Here is a 20,813-nt window from a genome sequence, read left to right as displayed (position 1 = left end):
TGAAAATTCAAGCATGGGGACCTATAAACTGCAAATATCAAGAACTTTTTATGGGAGTCCAGTGTACCATTGAAAATAGTGGCCCAATTACATCATATACGTGCAAGATTAATTTGAATTATATTAATTATTTTTCTACCATATTAGTGGCTCTAAGACCACTACAGTGGTCAATGACCAAATTTTTAAGGCACTGTCTCATTCTAGAATCTGCTTTGGAAAACAATAAAGACGAAGAAAAAGAAGCCAACACATATAGACCGTAAAGGAGGGAAAGTCAACGTTTTTACATATCCAAGTATATGTACTACTACTACTAGTCTACTACACCTCACTTGAGTGTGATATTTTTCTTTTCATTTTTTCCATATTCTCTAGTGTTCATTTGCATAATGGTTATGATCTCGGGTATATACTATTCAAATAACTTGTTCATGCCATTCTTGGAAGGGAACATTATTCAAACCAGCAAACACATCACATTCAATAAATTAGGATACAGCAAGCAAACACCAACTCAAACACGACATCATGAAAGTGTAAACATGTGTTCAATAAATTAGATTGTAACAAGCAAACACGACATCATGAAGTGTTAACATGACAGAAGATGTGTTCAATAAATTAGGCCTTGGTAAGCTAATAAGTAAATTTAACTTTAACTTAATTAGGCTATGGTATGCTACTGAGTGAGTTTGACTCGTGCAACTTACTAGCAAGTTTAACTACTTAATTAAGCAAATAGGTGAGTTTAACTTTGACTTAATCGCGTATCAACGAATTTACACATTATGACGATTAACTCAACCAGAATTGGAATTTACACATTATGAACCCAATCAGACACTCGATTAACTCAAAGTATCGGGTTAGCGTTAAAAATGACCAGTTTAATTACTCGTTACGCCTAACATTCGTGTCAATACATATAACAAAATACCGATACAAGAAGGTAACACGAATAGCCAGTCGCCGCCCCACGGCAAGCGAACTTCTAATAAAATAGGCTATCAACATAGACATAAAGCGAGACCGAACCACCAAGATTTTCCAATCCAGGTTGTAAGAATCTACCAATGGCTTTGTGATCCAATGGCAAAAACAGCTTTGCCCTTAAAAACCTGTACAAAAACAATTAATGGCTTTGATCTCGGATATTTATACAAAAAAAAGGTGAAGGCTGTGAAGCAGATAACACCAACATAAAATAAAAACTCAAGTGCAGTGTAAACATGAATCCAAGTGCAACATCCTATAATTGAAATGTAGCTAAAAATACCAAATACTAGTAGTGTATCTACAAACATCCAAGGTTCGTGAGATTGCAAACAAAAATAAAACTTCAGTAGCGATCGTAGGAAGATGGACGACCTCCCCTCCTAGGGCGGTCATAAGGACCTGCCCGGTCCCTGTAGTTTCTTCCCTCGTAGCGTGATGGTCCTCCACCTCCACCTACATACCTGTCCCCACCCCCTCTTGGGCCTCCATCCCTATCATAGCCTCCTCTCTCTTTGCCATAACCATTTTGAGGGTACCGGTCTGAACCCCCATACCTGTCACCTCCAAAGCGATCTCCACTAGGCGGATACCTGCAATAATTGAAGGACAGAAGTTCATAAGTTTTTCATAATAACAATGCCATTGACAAGAAGGAAGGAGGTATTCTTATTTCCATTTCTAACAATATCAAAACAGTTGCTGCAGACAAAAAGTTTTAATTGCCATTGAGAAATCGAATATGAGGTGAAAGACATAATCATAGCTACTACAACAATGTATGCAGATAGATATATAAAGGGCTAAGACCCCATCACTATCACTGTTATAACAAAAAATTTCAGGATACCTGTCATTAGCATAGCGGTCACGACTCCCATATTTGTCATCTCTGCTGTCATAACGATCCCTATCACCATAACGACCCCCATCATACCTATCATCTGTGTACCGATCACGATCCCCAAAGCGATCCCCACGACCACCACCCCCACCAAACCTGGAACGAGAAGAGAAATCCCCACCACCTCGGCCACCACCTGCTGAAGGGCAATCACGGGCCCAGTGCCCTGGGCGCCCACACTTGAAGCAGTCATCTTGCCCAACGGACCTATCTCCACCCCCATAGCTACCCCTGCCACCTGATGAATAACCCCCACCATACCCATGGCCTGGATCATCACCCCCCATTTTTGGTTGGGCCTTGTTCACTGAAATAGTACGATCCCCAAACTCCCTTCCGTGCATTTCCCTGATTGCATCTTCCATTCCACGGCGATCTGCAAAGGTCAAAAACCCAAATCCACGAGGACGGCCAGTGTCTCTTTCCATCATGATCTACAAGAACAATAATAAATCGTAGCGGCATTGATGAATATGAGATGAATGGTACATTTCTTTCCAAGGACTGATGAGATAAAAGCAATTCAGGATAGAAAATATGATAATAAATAGAATGTATGACAATAACAAAAAAGAAACCACTTAAATAAAAAACAAAATCACAAATAGCAATGACATATATAACTGAAAATATAAGCAATACAAGCATGCAGAACTACTAAGTGCACGAAGTATTAAAATTGACGTTAAATAAATAAATAAATAAGATATGGCATCTGTCTTGAGAAATAAAAGAGGAATTGCCGTGGGAAGTAGAACAGATTGTCCGAAAAAAGAAGTGAGTGCAGAAACAAATATTTCAGTCATATCTGCATATAATATTTTACAGGCGCTGCAGAAGCCAGATACTATGATCAGACAAAATCATGCAGGCAAGTTGTGATCAAGCAGAAAAAGAATATAGCTTTTCCTTTGGCTTTTATCTGGATGAAAATGAAGAGCCTAAGAAATGATAGGTTGAATAAGAATTATGCATATGCATTTTATGTATGCTAATATTCAATATGAAAAAGAATTCTTACTCGAAATGAAGAATCAGCAAAACTGCAGAAATACATCAGCTGACATATTAAGTTTACCTCTGGCCTCAATTTTCAACACAATCCAATATCAGTATCAACAGAAGACAGATGCAACCATCCACTGATTTAATCTCACTGGAAACAAAATTATACATCTGACATGTAAGTTACCTCTGGCTTCAATTTTCCACACAATCCAAGGCATAAAACAGATGCAACCTTGCTCTGATACGTATCTAATCCCTCTGGAATAACTACAGCATGCCACTCGGTCTGATTTTCAGTGATTATATTTTAATTCATTTTAGTAATGTCCTTGCCAATTAGCCATTAACTCTCAAACAAGAACTTGCCCGAAAAAAACACTGTAAAATATCAGGAAATGTGGCCAATCTACAGTTAAGAACCAATGCGGGTAAATGAATAAAGTCAAAAAGGCGGCATCGGGCTGGGAAAAATCTTCATGGAGACTTCGCTACCTTTCTCTGAGCTCCTAGGCAATAATTTCCCTTCCAAAAATATACTTAACTATAATCCAGATCAATGATTGCATGATATATAAATAACTTCAGCTATCATCACGCTCTTACTAATTTCAAGGATTATGCCCAATATTTCTCCATCTTTCGGCTGCAACTTCTGGCATTAATCAGATCAGTCGGCACAGTAGCCACAAAAATCATCCAAAAATGCGTTCATGAAATGACAGCTTAGGCCATGTAGTCATATATGCAGAACTGAAAAAATCAAGACAACAAACCTGACCCATAAGCACCTTCATCAAACATATCTATGTGCCGAAATATAGATTAAATCAGCAGAAACAAAACCACCCACTTCCAAACTGTAGGCAACTAATATCATGCGCTAACTCTTGATATCCATGCCATCCTATTATCAATTAAGTGACTGCACCTTGGAGAGAACACACTTTAAAGATAAACTGAGGGTGATGAAAAGTACCCATCCTCCAGATTAAAAATACATAGCATTCTAGCAGGGCTAAAGCAAACCTGAATTCACTAAAACTTTAATCATTAACTAGTTCTTATAACTAACAGCCAACCACTACAAGCACCAGCTTTCAAACACTAAGAATCACATAAACTTACTGCAGCCGATGAGTGCTAACCTGGTCTTTACCATGAAGAAGGAAACTCTGGCAAAGCATAATCTTCAACAGAATTTCCACCAAAACTTCAGATACTTCATTAGCAGCCCCTGAGGCTCCTTGGAAACAAGTCGTGATGATTTTGTAGCCTAAATATTCCCACATACGAAGATGTGTGACAAGATTGTCATCAAACAGGCTTTAAAACTGGAACTTCTGCAAGTGACTCGACTTTACTTTAACTGGTTAATTGTTTATGGGAAGGCAGCACCCAAGCAATTCTATCCACATAACATATCTAAAAGCAGCAATGAGATATAACTGAGTCCCATAAACCAGCAACACCCAACAATGCTACCTTAGTTATGATTGATTTTGTTACAATGGAACGCCTATTATGATTGATCGTTATTGATCGGCATCCATGGAGAAACAAATCACAACACATTTTTGAGTCAAGAATTTCTCCACGCGAACCAGAGAACCTTCATCATCGATAGTCATTTAAATGTCATATACTCAGGTTCAACACGAAAAAGAAAAAATTTCTTCAAGTGATTGCAGATGGGACGAAATGCCACTTGAACCCAGAGCTAGCTGGTTCTCCCCGAAATGCGTTGAGGCACAGCAGTTGACTGGACATCAAGGGGTAAAGCGCTGTTTCGGTGCGGGCTGCAAGAGCGGTACCAAATCGAGACAAACTCTGAATGCTAGATATGACCTCAACTAAAACAATACGGTTCGAGGTCGGCCAGTCACGTGTTCAGATCAGATATTGATCGATTGCACTCTTCAATTACTTAAGTCATAAAACCAAAGTAAACATCACTGAGCAGTGAGAAACAATAGATGTTCACAAATTAAAAAAAATGGAAAGTTCTCAAAGTCTGCTACACCATGTGACTTGTTGATTATTCTACTGTTTCCCAGCACTGGATCACATATAAAACTCTTGAAGTGGCTTTTCTAGTGTATCTCAAACCACGGCTCTTTCTATGGTAAGGAATCTTCCAAATAAGCATCAGATGTCACAAGGCAGTATCTAAATCTAACCGCATTCAACTAAACCATGCCACACATAGGAAGCCATCTCTTTATGTGAATACAGAGAACTTTTACGAATGAAAACCTTAAAACAACCAACTGAACACAATATAAGTACACAAAACATTCAGCTTCAGCAGCTTGATTCAATCCAACTGAACCAAAAATTCCAACAAAATCCATCTAAGGCATTTCCAAGATCACAACCAGCACCACAAGAAACACCACAAACAAATAACGACAATTAGTATCACAATAAGGAGAAAGAAGAGGAGAATACATAACATGGGAAGAACCACTGATTTGTAGAAAATATAAGAATTATAACATGATCACCAAAGAGAAAGGTCAACAACTCAATAGGAGAGGTACTCAATGGCCTAAATCTGATTGGGGGGATAAACCTTCTCCAAGAAGTTGTCATTATCTTTTTCTTGTAAAAGGAGGGAATATAACTTTCATAAAGCAACTGATTGCATGTCAAATTTGGGCATATATTATGTCAGTTGACCATCCAACATGTAAAATATCAGCCCTGGTTGACTAGGAAAAGGACAATTTCTAATTAATTATATCAACAAAAGTGTTAGTGACATTGTTTGGCAATATGAACCTCGGCAAAGCATTGAGAGGTTAATTCTGGTAGGCCAGATTTTGCCTGGATTAAGTTGATACAGTGCAGATTAGCGCTAATGCAAATGATTTTGCAAGCAAAACGGAAAAAACCAAGATGGTTTTATCCATGCGAAGCTGAGGATTATGCTTTTTAACTATATTTATACACTATTTAAAACAAAGGAATCATGTATCGGCTTATAGCAAAACAATATGATGGAAAATACAAATTACAAATTAAAGGCAAATTAAAAATCTGTGATATTATAGGAACATAGAAGCTTTAAAAAGATTAAACCAGTTTTAGTATTCAGTCATATAGATTAGAACACAATGGGATCAAAAAGAGAAATAGCAAAACAGACATACAAGATTCACTCAAATTTATTGTGGGATTGTAAAAAAGTAAAAAGGAGAAGTTGGTAACAGGAGGCATTGAGCTCACAAGTTGAGATGTAAAAGGATAAAAGGCACAACTCCGAACAGTCCTCTCAACTCATGAGTGTCTGCCTAAAAAAATAACCACTTTAAATGCCACCAAGCGTTCTACAACCACATCAACCAAAGATGAGTGTCAAAGACTCAAAATGCCTTTGTAAATAACAGTTGAAATGTAGTTCAACTCAATTGAGGACAATAAGATTGTCAAAATGATTTTTTTTTTTTTTTTAAATCTTTACGTTACAAAGGCAAGGATTGACAAAGATATAAATGGGTGCAAGTTAGATGGATAACTAAGGTTTAAAGGAAGAAATGGCTTGGATCAGACTGCCCGCGGAAAAGTTATGCATCTTCATATACATACACATATAGTTTAAGAAATGGCATGCATCAGACCGCCCGTGACCGTGAATCAACTTTATGATTTAATGTACTTAAAGAAATTAAATAATCAATATAATTTAATGTATCTTATGAAATTAACTAATCAATAACAGTAAAGAATGATATGGATATATCTGTTTAGAAGAAAAATTACAAACAATCAAAAATTGTTGAAATCAAAAATTGTTGAAATCAGCGTCTTATGTTGGATATTCAGAGGATATTTAGGACCAGATTGTAAAATTGGATTAAGAAACCAAATTCTAAAAACGAGAAATATATGACTAACATTTGTGGAAATTACATTTTTTTCAAAATACATCATAAGCAAGCCAAAAGCTCTTGAAAAACATAAGTACTAAGGAAAATATTTGAAAAACCTCAAATTTCAAAAACTCTCCCAAGAAATTGTGCAACATATAAACCATAATGCGAATGAAAAATGTTTAATTTATGTAGCACTAATTATTATAGTGTTATAATGTTAGATTTAAAACAAAATATGAAAAAAGTTCATTAATAATTTAAATATGTATAATTACCTTATCAAAAAAAAAAAAAAAAAAATTATATATGTATAATTACACGCTCGATTACAATATCCAATTTACTTTTGAAAGAGTTCTGAATTAATATGCTTGGGTCATACCCAAGGCAATGAGAGACTCTGGAGCATTACCCATACCACAGGCAGAAACAAAACTGGGCATTATGATTTGTATAGATAATGAAATTTTAAACCAAACTTACTTAGTTTAAGAGAGAGAAATGGAGATTGGAGGGGATGGCTTAAAGTAGTGTTTTAAAGCAAGATCTCCCCTTCTTCATCACACATTATAGAAATTAAACGAATCAAAAAAGGAAAAGCAAAGGAATCAATGTCAAACTCAACTCAAAATGAGGAATCAACTGACCACGATTAGTTGATAGAGCAGTTACTATTCCAAACCAAAGTTGGAAGGGCACTTGCAGAGACATAACAGTAAGAGAAATTCGACATAATTGTCTTACATTGAACATTTCGATGGGTATTGGTCATCATTTAAAAATATTATTTTGTTCTCATATCGTTATTCAAAGAGAAAAAGAGCACAAGAATACTATTGTAAGGCTTTAGAGTAGAATTGCTAGTAGAATCAGAATCTCATGATTCATGCAATCTTACAATAAATGCACAAGGATTCTACTCGGGCTTTATTGTAAGGCCAAGACCGATTGCACTAATGCAATTGATACCCTAGAAGGCTGGTGTAATCTTTACTGACAGACTTTAAAATGCTTGCATAACAGAGAGCGGGTTCCGCACTAGGTGTGCAGAAGGCAATCTATTAAACACTTGTTTGATGTTCCACAATATAAGTCAGTCTGCTATAGCTGTTTACAGATTCATTCATGATGCGGTTAGGAGCACAATACTCATTACCCACTTAAAGCATGATCTTGGGAACCAGTGGAAAATCACAAGGCCATTAACCCAGCTCGTATAACCTCTCCAACCTCAAAGGGGAGGTGAGAGGGGATCAGCCCCATAGTGGACTTTTGTGGGTGTGTGTGAGCCAGAGTATTTGCCTAACCTACCAAAAAATAAAAAAAAGGACCGGAAAATTCTGAGGAGAAAAGCCCCCTTTAACATGAATTAGCCACTCACTACGTGAGATTAATACCAATTATGAATATATGATATATTCGGGCATAAATCATTATCCAGTACAAATTGTAGAGCATTGAATCACTGGCTCGATTCATTACTGACAACAGCAAACTCAAAACAACTGTTTGGCTTGAATGTGAAGGCACAATATCTGCTACACTTAAACGAAGAGGATAAATCATAAACACATTCACGGATATGAAGAAATCTAAAATGAAGGAAGAGTCGAACCTGAGAGTCGATGATTTTGCCGTAACGACTGAATTCTTCTTCTAGCTGACGCTGATTGACGTCCCAAGACAACCCTCCCACAAATATTCGATTTTCTTGTTCCTTCCCTGCCATATCAACCTCTCTCTCTCTCATAGTAAATATCCTGAAATAGACAATAACAACAAATAATCAAAATTTTGAAATTTTAAAAACCCTAGAGTCCATACTTCGAAACCAATCGAAACAAGCAAAACAAAACAAAACAAAGCTAAACCCTAGAAAGAAATGTTCCTATAAAATTCGAAGAACACCCTAAACACACACACAGATTACGTTGATGGTGCCCCTCCTCTGACTTTGTCCTTAGGGTTTGTGACTGTAGGTTGGGTCGTCGAAATAGATCGTGTGGTAAGTGATATACTGCGTTTTGTATTATGATCGAATTTTGAAAACCCTAGACAACGAGGACGTGGATTACGTGGTTGTACCTTTGAAATTAAATTTACTCCGCAACAATGAAGGTACAAGCCTTGGGTTGCATCAAAAACGCGGAATGCTGAATGGGATCGGCTCCTCTCCTGTGAGTCCTATGTTGTATGGATCATAGTGACCAATCAATTCCCACCACTTGAGCACAAGAAAATGCAGAATTTATTGTTGCTCCCTTTGTTTTGACCGGAATTTTTTTTTTTTTTTTTAAATAAATTACACTTATCTCCCTATGAGCCTCGGATAAATCTCACATCGGTGGAGCTTAGGTTTATCACTCTAACATTCTAGGCTATCAAAAGTCAATTATACTCTTATATGGTATATATTTTTATAATACAAAATATATTATAAAATCTAAAAAAAATCAATTATTTTATCTCATATCTCTTATTACTTTCTCTATCTTCTCCACCACTATCCTTAAAAAAATCTTGTAAATTAATAAAAATGAGTGTAAGGACAACTTGGTTATTTTATAAATTTTTTTTTTTTACAAGTTTTAATGAAGAGGAGAGGTTGTTGGGCATACACCCAAACTTGGGAGGTTAAAGTAATAAATCTTAAACGCTCCACTTGTGTGAGATTTGGCCAACTCTCAGGAAAGGTCAGTGTAATTATTCTATTTTTTTTCTTCGGCATAGGTCGAGGCTAAGTTATATAATTTTTTTCAACTAGTGTCGCTCTCACGCCCCAAGCACACTCCCGCTCTCACATTCTGCACGCACTCTTACTCCCGTTCTCCCTCTCTATGACTTAGATTTTGCTGCTTTCATGCTACTAATCTTGAATTCGCTCCTGTTCCTGCTCCTGTTTTTTGTGACCTAGGGTCGAGGTTAAGTTCATCGAGTGGGTCATATAAAATAACTTGTCATATAAAATAACTTGCCTAAAATTGATTAATAAATTATTTTTATTAGATTTAATTTTTTTTTTTCTCGTAAATATTTTATCACAACTAAGCACAAGAAAATAAAAAAATATATTTTAAAAAATATATATTTTACATATAGACGAAATCTTTTATTGATTTTTTTCTTGGCAAAAAATCACACTCATTTTGGACCCTCACCTTCAACTTTAGAAGGTAAAGGAAAAAAGAGGATTTTGGAACATATCGGAGGGCTTCAGTCTACCTCCAAAAAAACAAATAATAATACAGAAGTAAGTTTTGCTACATCAACTTCTTTAATTTTAAAATTCCTTTATTTGCTATTCATGAGATAGTAATGATGTTCATAAATATTAACATATAGGGTTTAATGCTCTAGCACTTTCAAGTTCGCTTTTATTGCTCATTAAGCTAAAGCCTAAACTTCCTCACACCCCATTCAATTAGTTGAAGTTGGGGGAAAGTTTAAATGTCAAAATTACCCTTTCTTGTTGCAAATTGTCCAAATAAACCTTACTCATTTTTTTAAAGTACAATTTTAACCTTAATCACCTGATCTAACTTTGCAATTACAAAAATACACACAAATATATACATATGTGTGTGTGTGTCTGTGTTTGCGTGAGATTGGTACTTCAACAAAGTCAAAGCATTAGTCAAACCCAAGTAACCCAAAAGAAAAATGAACATTTGGTTAGATACAGGAAGGGGTATAATGGTAAACTAATTTTTTCTTTAAAAAAACTAAGCAATAAAATAAAACTTAAGGGGGGTGTCGAGCATTTAACCCTAACATATAACATAAATTACTTAAGATTTGACATTATAGCCAACAAAATAACGTGTTTGCATTTGCAATGAAATTTTATTTTGTTTATTTTCCTTTTCATATCTACTTATAATCATCTCAACCTTTTACAATCGCATAGAGTAAAAGGTAACAATTCTTTTAGGGTTCGTTTGGTTAGCGTGAAGTAGGTAGAAAGGAAAAGCAATAGGACAGAAATTATATATTGGGACACATAATTTGATTATATCCAATACATCGTTATCTAAAATTTTTGGAAATAAATTAGGAGTGGAATGGTAGAATATTAAATAATATAACTTTTAATTTTTATCAATATTTCAATAGAGATATGGGAAGAGATTAATTTGAATCATCATACTATTTATATGACATAACAATTTCACATGAATGGAAATCCATATAATATTTATTTTTTACTATCTATACAGCTTTGAACTGAATTGAATTTTATACTGTGTGATTTTTGCAAAGAAAAATTTGCATAGAAGTGGTTCATATTCATAAAAAATATGAAAGGGAACTGATAAATTATGCATGAACCATAAAATTATTATGCGTGAATTATAAAAATATGTTACTTTTGCATGACAATTTTTATCCTAGAGTTGCATTTAATGTTTCTTCGAGGGAGCTTAAAAAAAGATATATTTAATAATTCAATAAAATATGAGTATGTGTTATCATAAATGAACTATATTCTACATATAAATATAAATAATTATTATTGAAAACACAAAATAAAAAAATCTGGCAACTAAAATGCAGTCCTCCTAGTTTTTCTAATTTAAATATGAATAATAATAATAATTATTATTATTATTATTAATCCACTATTTTATGATAAAACATGAGTATGTTATGATAAATGAATTATATTCTACATATAAATATAAATAATTATTATTGAAAACAGAAAATAAAAAGAATTTGACAACTAAAATGTAGTCCTCCTTAGTTTGTCTAATTTAAATATGAATATAAATAATAATAATTATTATTATTAATCCATTATTTTATTATTTAATTGCTAAAAATTAATATAAATAATTGGGTATAAAGATGATTCATCCAACACAAAATTAATTTATTTTTCAATTTTTGAAATCATGAGGGTAGTTTTGGTAAGTAAATCATTTTCTTTTCCCATTCATGCTATCCAAACTAATAAAATAATATTTTCCCACAACTTTATTGAAAAATTTTCTTGCTAACCAAATGCATGTAGGAAACTGGATTTTCCTTTATTTCACTTCACTTTCTTTCACTTTCACTTTCCATCATAAATTTCCGTCTAACCAAACGGACCCTTAAAAATTTAGCTATTTGTAGTTTAGACAAAACTATCATGAGAACCCTCTGACATGAACTAGCAAGTTCAGTTATTGAATCAAAAGCATACGAGTGCGTCTTTGATTCGATTGTTGAAGACACCAAACTATCAAAAGAATATGAGTGTGTCTTTGATTCAATTGTTGAAGACACCAAACTCACAGTGATATCACACTCATGGCTGACATAGTTCTCTTATGCTTGTATGGACAAAAAACATAACAAAACAAAAGGGGTGTCTTTAAAGATCATAATGATCTAACCATTTTTGACACCACAAACCTGCATTTTTTAAACAGACCGAGACATAAATTAGATGCTAATGTGCAAATCTAATAACAAATTTGTCGTCGAGAAAACTTATTTGTCATCATTGATGAAGAATGGAGCCAATGGCTCAATTACGCAAATATTCAACAAGGTTGAATGGTGAGAGGATAAGATACACATAATTTACAAGACTGTACATGAATCAACTCGAGGTTGAAACACATTTACAATTAGAGATATATATTTGAGCTATTCGGGCAAAAGTGGCAGCCGAGCAACACTAGTAGCTCCACCACCACCAGTTAGTGACTTGAGGTTAGCATCCTTCTGTGAACTTGCACCAGATTTGGAGTGCTTTACAGAAGTCTTCTTGTGTAGCTTCTGGGGAAGGATCTGCAACCTTGGGTTTAGCTCGGTGCCTGAATTCTCTGCAGCGAGCTGATAACTTTCCACAAGCTCAAGCTGCCGGGCAACTATCTCAGAGCGTCGGGGGAGAAGTTCTACGGGCTCACCACCAGGAATCACAATATACTCAATAGCAAGGCGAACCTCCTATCAGTAACAAAAAAGGGATAAATCAGTGTAAAAAGCTGAAATAGATTATTCGTTACAATAGTTGTGAACGATTAACTAGAAGGAAAAAATTATTGTCCAATTAACAAAGCGACCATTTAATACTTTCAGATAGAAAAACAAAACCAGTTGTTGAAGCAGATGGTGCAGATGATTACAAAGTACAAATCAGTACACATGGTATTTCCTAGTACACTCTTTAGGTTTACACACTTTTCCATTTTTTTTTTTCATAGTTAAAAGAGATTAGTGGGGAAAGGAAGGCCAAAATTCACAATAAGGTAGCCCGAGAAATTAAAAAGCAGCAAATTGAGAGACCAAAAGGGGGAGCTTAGTAAAGTGAGGCCTGAGAGTTGGTCCAGGCTAAGAAGCTGGCAAGATAATCTATTAGCCTCACCTATAGACACAATGGAAGTAGGTTCACTTACAAGCCAGAAAAACTGGTATTTCCTAGTGGTTTCTCCAAGACATGTAAAAGAGGCGGAGGATTCTGATCAACTTTTTAAGGTGTATAACAGATTTGCATAAGCAATGGCAATCAACCGCCTAGTGCAACTACTTGGGGCTGTTGGCACAAATATATTTAGAACCAGGAAGATTAGGCAAATGTTTAAAAAGCCTTGCTCATCTGAGAAGTCCGATGATACTGAGTTTCATACATTAAATGCCTAAATCATCTCGACTGGGAATTAGACGGTGATGGACCATAGTTAAAACTGATTATATTTACATTGTTTTGCATAAATGCATGAAAACTTAAATGTGTCTATATAAGCTTAAGAAGGCTAATATAATTTCCATGCCATTGAGAAACAGATGCTTTCAAGACAATGAAGTTAGAGAAAACTAGGATAAGCTGAATTAAAATTATGAGACATATAAAGCTAAGAATTGTTGATAAATAAAATAAATAGAGAAAGAACAGAAGAGAGTAATATTTGGGACAAGCTTGTTATAGGAAAAACATGATCTATTTTTTCAACTGCCAACAGATACTGCAACATTGAATTTATTCATGAAAAATCAGTAATACTATCTGGTTCACAATTTTTTCTTTTTCAGTTTAATAATGCAACAAGCATGATGATCTCAAGTACATGTATACAAGCAACATTTTGCCCAAATGTTTGATCTGAACTAGTTGACAATTTGGGATTAGATAACAAATGATGATGATGATAAATCGTAACATTAACTTAAGAACTGAAAAATCAATTTCCCTTGATGACAATTTGATTCCCTTAATATCTATCTTAATAGATTAGCTACAATCTAAACATAGTGCAATGAAGGTTTGATTTCCAAATCTAAAGCCATTAAAGTAAAACAGGTCCTTTATCCCTAACTTTTGTGCAAACTAAATAATCCATCTTCTTATATTTCCTATAGGGATTCGGATATGGCTATGAGGTAGTTCTTGGCAAGAAGATTGTTCTCTCGACTATGTAAGCCATAAACCAATTACCATCTAATAGCATATGGGTTTTGGTAACACATTGGAATGATCCATCTGTCAATTTTGATCCCTGCTAAGGTACGTTAGATTCCTAAGTTACATTAAAATTAATCCACTTTAACCGATTGCCTTGCTTTTTTTAATATTAACAAAAACATGGAAATAATAGAGAACAGAAGATAGAAAGGGAAAGAAGATGCACCTCCAAGGCATCAATCTCCTCCAAGGATGGTTTTTTCTTTGGTGCATCATCTTCAATTTCAAAATTTTTGAGTGGCTTCCTTGATATAGAACCAATGGAATCCATCTCGAGAATCATGCGGACTGCCTTTACCATTTGTGCCATGGTATTTGACTACATGTATTTTTAGAATATTAGCATCTGGTTGGAAAAGCATATGCTAATCAATCTATCTAACAGAATAGGAGGATACCTTGATAACAAATACAGGCAATTGGTGGTATTTAGATACACCACGAATCCAGGGGTTCTGCTTCATTTCAGAACTGGATGCTAGAATAGCATCTGCTGCTCCAATGTCATCAGTCACGTCTATATCATCCTCAAGCCCCATTACCATTGCTACTTGTAGTAGATCAGCTTCCAGGATCTGAAACACGCAAACATGGAATCAGATCAACTTTGTTTAGCCTTCATAACTAAGTGCAAGATCTATATTCTTAAGGCCATTGTCAAAAACTTCAACTATATATTAAAATGTGTAACCATATAATATTGTGTATGACTAAATAATTTAAGAATTCTGAACACATCACATCTTAAACATTGTAATGTAGGTTTTAATTTATTCCTGTATTCTTGGACGACATATAACGTGGAAGAAGACAGAAAAGGAACAAATGAGCATGAAACCTCAAGTAATTTACCTTACAAGGATAAACGTACAATGGTGAGCTCCTGTTGCTCACAGATCTAATAACGCTCAATTTCTTGGTATTGGCATGATAATCCCCATCTTCCCCATCAGACTCTGTTTCAGTTCTTCTCTCTTCATTATTAGTAAGCTCATAATCTTGTAGATGGTCCGTTTTGGTTGTTGTAGTAGACTTCAAAGAATTATTAGCTTCATCCTCCATGCAACGGACTTCAAATAGTGGGGATTTCCCTATAACCCAGAAAAACTTCTAATCAAGGTTAACCAGTGATCACAATCTCAATTTTAAAACAAGTATGCAGACGCTATATTACATCAGAAAACTTTTTTAAAAGGTTCCGAATACCTGCCAGTATAGCATCTACAGTTGCATCCAATCTGTGATGAACACGGCACTCAGTTCTAGAAATCAACTCAATGGCGCATGTAAATGTAGGAGGCCCTTTTCTCTCAAGAATTGTCTTCTGCACCTTCCTTCTCCTTGCTTCCTCATCACTGAGAGTAACACTCTGTGAAAATGAATGAACTGATTTCATCAGTCTACAGTCCTCGGAACAGAAAGGATTATGTTTATAAATCCTATCCCGATTTTTATTTGCATAAATTGCAATTTTGAATGACTATACACAATCTAATAATTCTCTTAAAATTTGATACCACCTGTCAGCAAAAAATTTGCACTTACATTAAAGGAACAAAGCAAAAAACTAACCCCCCCCAACCCCCACCCACCACCACCACACCAAAATAATAATAATAATAATAATAATAAAACAAAGAAACAAACAAATTGTAGTTGGATTATGTATCACTAATTAGGGGTAAATGTAAACTGAAAGACAACAGTGTATCTTTGGACCTCTATGCCACCAACAAGGATCTGCAGAGAGGGATTCTTTAATACGTTGTCTATAGTCATTCCGTGTGCTGTTCCAACAAGCTGAACTCCTCTCTGAGCTATTGTACTGGCAGCCAATGCTTCAAGCTCTGTTCCGATTTCATCGATTATAATAGTTTCGGGCATATGATTTTCCACAGCTTCAATCATCACCTGCACCATATAGCAGCAAGAATTTTCAATGAACTATATTAGTAGCTTATTCAAGCTGTGCAACACGGCAACAACGAAAGAAAAAGGGATTAGGTTCAGCATTTACATTATGCTGCATATTAACATTTGGGACTTGCATCCTTCTTGCACGACCTATTCCAGAATGAGGGACATCCCCATCACCTCCTATCTCGTTTGATGTATCAACAATGACAACACGTTTCTTGTGCTCATCCGCCAACATTCTAGCTATTTCTCTGGACAAACAAAGCCTCATCAAATGATTTAAGTTTTCGAAGTTCTAATATGAAGCTAAGTACAGTCTTGATGCTAAAAGTAAAGACTGAAGAATAATAGCAAAAAAAAGCTTATTCTTTTAATTGGGTAAACGAAAGATGTCTAATTTCAGCTATCTGAAAGTCAACAAAAATTATCAACTAAATTACCTCTAATTTATTCTCTCATTTATTTGCCTCCACGAGTTGAACTAAGTGGCATTAAATATTAACAATGACAACAGCAGAAAGTCCTTTCCACAAGGCTTAATAAGCCATAGACAACATTAGAGAACACAAATAATTATAGGAAATACAACCATAGCTCAAAGTTCCCAAAACACACAAAATGGTAGTTGATTAATGGAACTATTCACAAAAAACTGTTCTGTACTGTCAACGGGAAACTTGTGCTGGGGTTTGCAAAGGAAAACAACTTTATATACCTGATTAATGTTGTTTTGCCAACCCCTGGAGGTCCTATAACCAAGATGGAACCTCCCCCTTCAACTAAGTCACTTATAATTTCAGCACTTCCAGATACAGCACGACCCACACGGCAAGTGAGGCCGATAACTTGCAGTTTCCGGTTTCTTATAGCACTTATACGATGTAGAGAGTGATCAATACCTGAACGGTTGTCATCCGAAAACTCACCAACCTGAATAAATCAAGTAACTTTACATTGAAATCCTTAAAATTCTACCACTGTAAAGATAGCACAAATTAAAAGCATAATTAAATATTCAAAACAGTCCGTGGATATTAGTCTCAAATAGGATCAACACTAAGATTGACCTCCCAACAATAAAATAATAATCTAATGTAGGAAATGTAGCTGTCTGTGTTAAATTCAACTTAATCAAAGACAAAAAAGGCATTTTGATATAATTTACTTAGACTGGTTTCATATAAAATAGTGATTGTTGAATTAACCTTCACAATTCTCCCAAATTACCTTTGATATCGCGTGATGTAGATCTTCGAGCTTTACAGGCTGTTGCGAGATATCCCAATCACCTAAAGGAAACCTAGCAAGAGGCTTCCTACCCAAATCCATCACCACTTCAATCAATTCCTCGATCTCGGGATGCACAAACAGCTCATTCCTCATCCTCGAAGGCACCAACTCGAGAAACAAGTCGAGCTCCGAAACCCCCTCCGGCCGAGAAGTGGAAGCCAAATTTGAAGAAACCAACGACAACCCATTTCCGGTGGACGACCGATCCCGCGGTCTGCGGATCTCCGGGGACCGAATCGATGGAACTGGAGAGCTCGACGATGAAATGCCATTACGCCGATGACCTGATCGACGAAATGCCCCAGAGAAAGAAGTGGCCAAGCTGGACTTTTGGAGATAAGCGAACGTGGTGGTTGGAATTTGGTTGGCTGAGTGCCATGAGCTGTGGAGATCAATGAGCAAAAAATATGAATTCAAAGCTCTCATATTTTTACCATATGCGTGTTGTATCTATGTGGGTTTGAGTTCGTGTCTGTTTATATGATTGGTTTGTTGTGGGAAACAATGGTGGTGAAGAAGGAGAGATGATGAGGAAGATAAAAGAAGATTCGTTGGGATCTCCTTTGTTATTGGACTTGGAGCCGTCGGTGGTCCCGCCAAAGGGGTGTAGAAACAGCAAACTGTTAACGACCGTTGAAGCTGTCGACTTGAACCACTTGGGGACTGGTCCTGACCACATATGTTAGTTGGGTTGGCGTCTTTGCTAACTGCTTGGAAGACTTCTCAACTCTCCGTGGTTGGTGTTGCAAATTTGCAATGTGCTATACCGCACGTAACACATTAAATTGAAATTCAACTCTATTTTGAGTCTAAGCCTAAAATGATGTCGCGCCTTTGAATTGATGTTCCAATAGAGTTTGTAACACCATTCTTTCTTTCTTTTTTATCAAACGTCTCAGTGGCACAAAGATAGCATATTCATACTTTTCAAAAATAACTTATGGGCTCGAGTGTGGCAATTTTACGAGGGGATATGCTGTGGGTGAGTACGAGACACTGATAGACTATCACTTGGATAAGGAAAAAGTAAAGTACTCATGTGGTGTTATCTCTAATTGGTACGAAACTTTCTAAGTTAAAATTCAAGAACAAAATCGTACGAGTTCGAATCCAAAACAAAAAATATCATACCATATGATTGAGTTGACACTTAAATCCAAGTGGAATCACTCCTTTCCGTCTTTCCATCCCAATTCAGGATGGCATCCAATAAACAATTCATTTAGTATAGTATATATATATTTTTAATGAAGAACAGCCATTTCATGATAATTTTGTAACATAAATAGGGTGTTGTACCTTCCTGTCTCCACATAAAATTGTGCGGATTTTTCACCCACACCCTTTCCCCAACCTATTAGGCATCTTCTGAAACCATTTTCAACGTAGCAGGACTGGGATTCGATGGACTAAGAAATAAGTTAAGGACTTGTACAAAATATAGGGTTCAAATTTTAGATAAAGTTCTTTCTAGTAATGCATACTTGTCGTCCATTAGCAACAAATCAACTTAATAATGAGAAGAAAATTTCTCTTGTGAAAAGTAATTTCTATTCAGTCAAGTTTGGTAATTTCTATTCGGTCAAGTTTGGAAGGCCTCTTACAAAATAACCTAATTATTTTAGAAGGTGCATTCCAAACTTGACGGAACAAGTTTTCCAGTTCCACCGGAGAAGATTCGAGTTCCTTAATAATGAGCCTCGTTACTATAATTTTGATTCTAGTAGTCTCTAATGCACCACCGAGTACCCGTGCATTGGAAAGAATTTAGACTATTTTTATTTGCTTAAACAATTTTTTAAAATATAAGTTAAAAAAGATTCATTTCAGTCCAAAGATAAAATTCTTTTATAATTTTAAAAATTTTATTTTTTGTTATTAAAGTACTTATAGTTTTATTAAGAAATTTTATTAAAGATGTCAATTTTGATGGTAACTTCAGTTTCTTTCTCAATTTCATATAAAACAAATGTTGATTGTTTTTTTTATATGGTTTAGTTGTGTTTAGATTTTATGAATGTGTTATGCCACATGGATGTGGAGGAGTGAGAAGTGAGAAAAATTATTGTAAATTTGTAATCCATATCTTTTAGTAAAGTTTTTAAATTCATAGATTTTGTAGTTGTTTTGGAATTCCATATAATAATCCTATCTCTTATTCATTCTATCATTCCTAATTCTAATCAAATTCCACACGGGCTTCCTCTCCTATGATCATTAGGGTTTCGCATGTGTTCTATTTAATTAGGGGTTTCTATTGTTTTGTTCGTCAGATTGATCCCTCTATTTTATCACTCAACTCTGTTTCTTCCTTTCGTTGTTGTTGTTGAGTTAACAAATCTCAAGTTGTCTGCATCGTGATGGAAGTCACATCAGCGACGAAGAAGATCAAATTAACGACGACGGAGGCACCGCCAGTGCCGGTGGTAGTTGAGGAGGAGGAGGTAAGGTGGGTAGTGTACGTCGTTGGCCAATTGGATTATTCTTCTGCGTACTCGGCCGCTATATTTAAGATAGAACTCGGGAGGAACGGAGAAGTAATTGGGGATCACACCAAGGCTAAAGATCGAATAGTTGATGTGTTTGATTGGAAGAAGTACCTTGATCCATGGTTTTCAGACGTGGCTTGCGACATGGTGGATCATAATACATATATTTAGTTGGTAGCTATTCCGGTGGGCTGGGGCAGGGCCGCGACAGAGGCTCCTCCCAGGCTCCGCTTCATATATTCAATACTCTAACTCAACAACTCACCGCGTTGCCGGTGGATTCACCATCATCATCACCGCTTGCAGCAAAGCCATTCCCTGTAGCCATGGCCGCCGGTGGTAAACTTTATGTTTATGGACAACGTATGTTGACTTCAGTGGAGGTCTCACAACCAGGACTCGAGTGCTTTAACTGTAAAACGCTGGAATGGGAATCTGCTTCATTCAATTCTGCTTCGTTGCAATTTCAATTACGCTTACCTCCTCAGTATCAGTTGCAGAGGTCTATGTTCGTGGGAGGTTATGCGGTGGTTAACAATTTTCTGGTTATTTCGGTTGCAAATGGGAATGGCGGTTGTGCCGGTAATGAATTTCTCTACTGGAAATTCTCTGGTTCTACTAATTCATCGTCAAGTAACAACAAGTGGGAGAAATTGGTGGTGTCAGAAGACACAAAATACTACCCCTTCTTGGGAAAGGCTGAGTTTGTTGATGGTGTGATTTATTCTTATACAGATTGCGGCTTGGTTGCGTACCCGGTCGAATGGCCTGAGGATGAGGAGGGTGTATTTGCTATATCTACTCCTCTGTTTCTTGGATTTCCAGAGTTTACATCGCCGCCAGTGGACTGGGACGACTCTGAATCTTCATTCTGCTTTGCA

At 35.8% G+C, this 20,813-nt stretch overlaps 2 protein-coding genes across 5 annotated transcripts; both read right to left on the bottom strand.

The window, feature by feature from the left end:
* Positions 1 to 1,174: 1,174 nt before the first annotated feature.
* On the bottom strand, positions 1,175 to 8,865 carry LOC132271106 (glycine-rich RNA-binding protein RZ1C). 4 transcript variants are annotated; one of them, XM_059772377.1, is made up of 4 exons: positions 8,714 to 8,865; positions 8,399 to 8,543; positions 1,847 to 2,334; positions 1,175 to 1,589 (listed from the first exon to the last, which is right to left on the bottom strand). In XM_059772377.1, exons 2-4 carry the CDS (start codon positions 8,531 to 8,533, stop codon positions 1,343 to 1,345), a joined length of 870 nt encoding a protein of 289 aa, XP_059628360.1. In that variant the 5' UTR covers positions 8,534 to 8,543; positions 8,714 to 8,865; the 3' UTR covers positions 1,175 to 1,342. The 4 variants fall into 4 exon arrangements, with proteins under 4 accessions (XP_059628360.1, XP_059628361.1, XP_059628362.1 ...); XM_059772378.1 differs by having other exon boundaries at positions 8,705 to 8,839; XM_059772379.1 differs by lacking the exon at positions 8,714 to 8,865 and adding an exon at positions 8,655 to 8,689.
* Positions 8,866 to 12,244: 3,379 nt separating this feature from the next.
* On the bottom strand, positions 12,245 to 18,056 carry LOC132271105 (protein SEEDLING PLASTID DEVELOPMENT 1). Its single transcript, XM_059772375.1, has 9 exons — positions 17,381 to 18,056; positions 16,869 to 17,083; positions 16,254 to 16,404; positions 15,956 to 16,147; positions 15,443 to 15,605; positions 15,089 to 15,327; positions 14,635 to 14,811; positions 14,403 to 14,555; positions 12,245 to 12,723 (listed from the first exon to the last, which is right to left on the bottom strand). Exons 1-9 carry the CDS (start codon positions 17,867 to 17,869, stop codon positions 12,421 to 12,423), a joined length of 2,082 nt encoding a protein of 693 aa, XP_059628358.1. The 5' UTR covers positions 17,870 to 18,056; the 3' UTR covers positions 12,245 to 12,420.
* Positions 18,057 to 20,813: the final 2,757 nt, after the last annotated feature.

Source organism: Cornus florida, unplaced genomic scaffold, assembly GCF_030987335.1.
Source record: "Cornus florida cultivar Cherokee Brave unplaced genomic scaffold, ASM3098733v1 CherokeeBrave_3.0.0_Hap2_Chr08, whole genome shotgun sequence".
NCBI lineage: Eukaryota > Viridiplantae > Streptophyta > Magnoliopsida > Cornales > Cornaceae > Cornus > Cornus florida.
The sequence above is the reverse complement of the archived record's forward strand: the minus strand, read 5'-3'. Positions and strand labels throughout refer to the sequence as shown.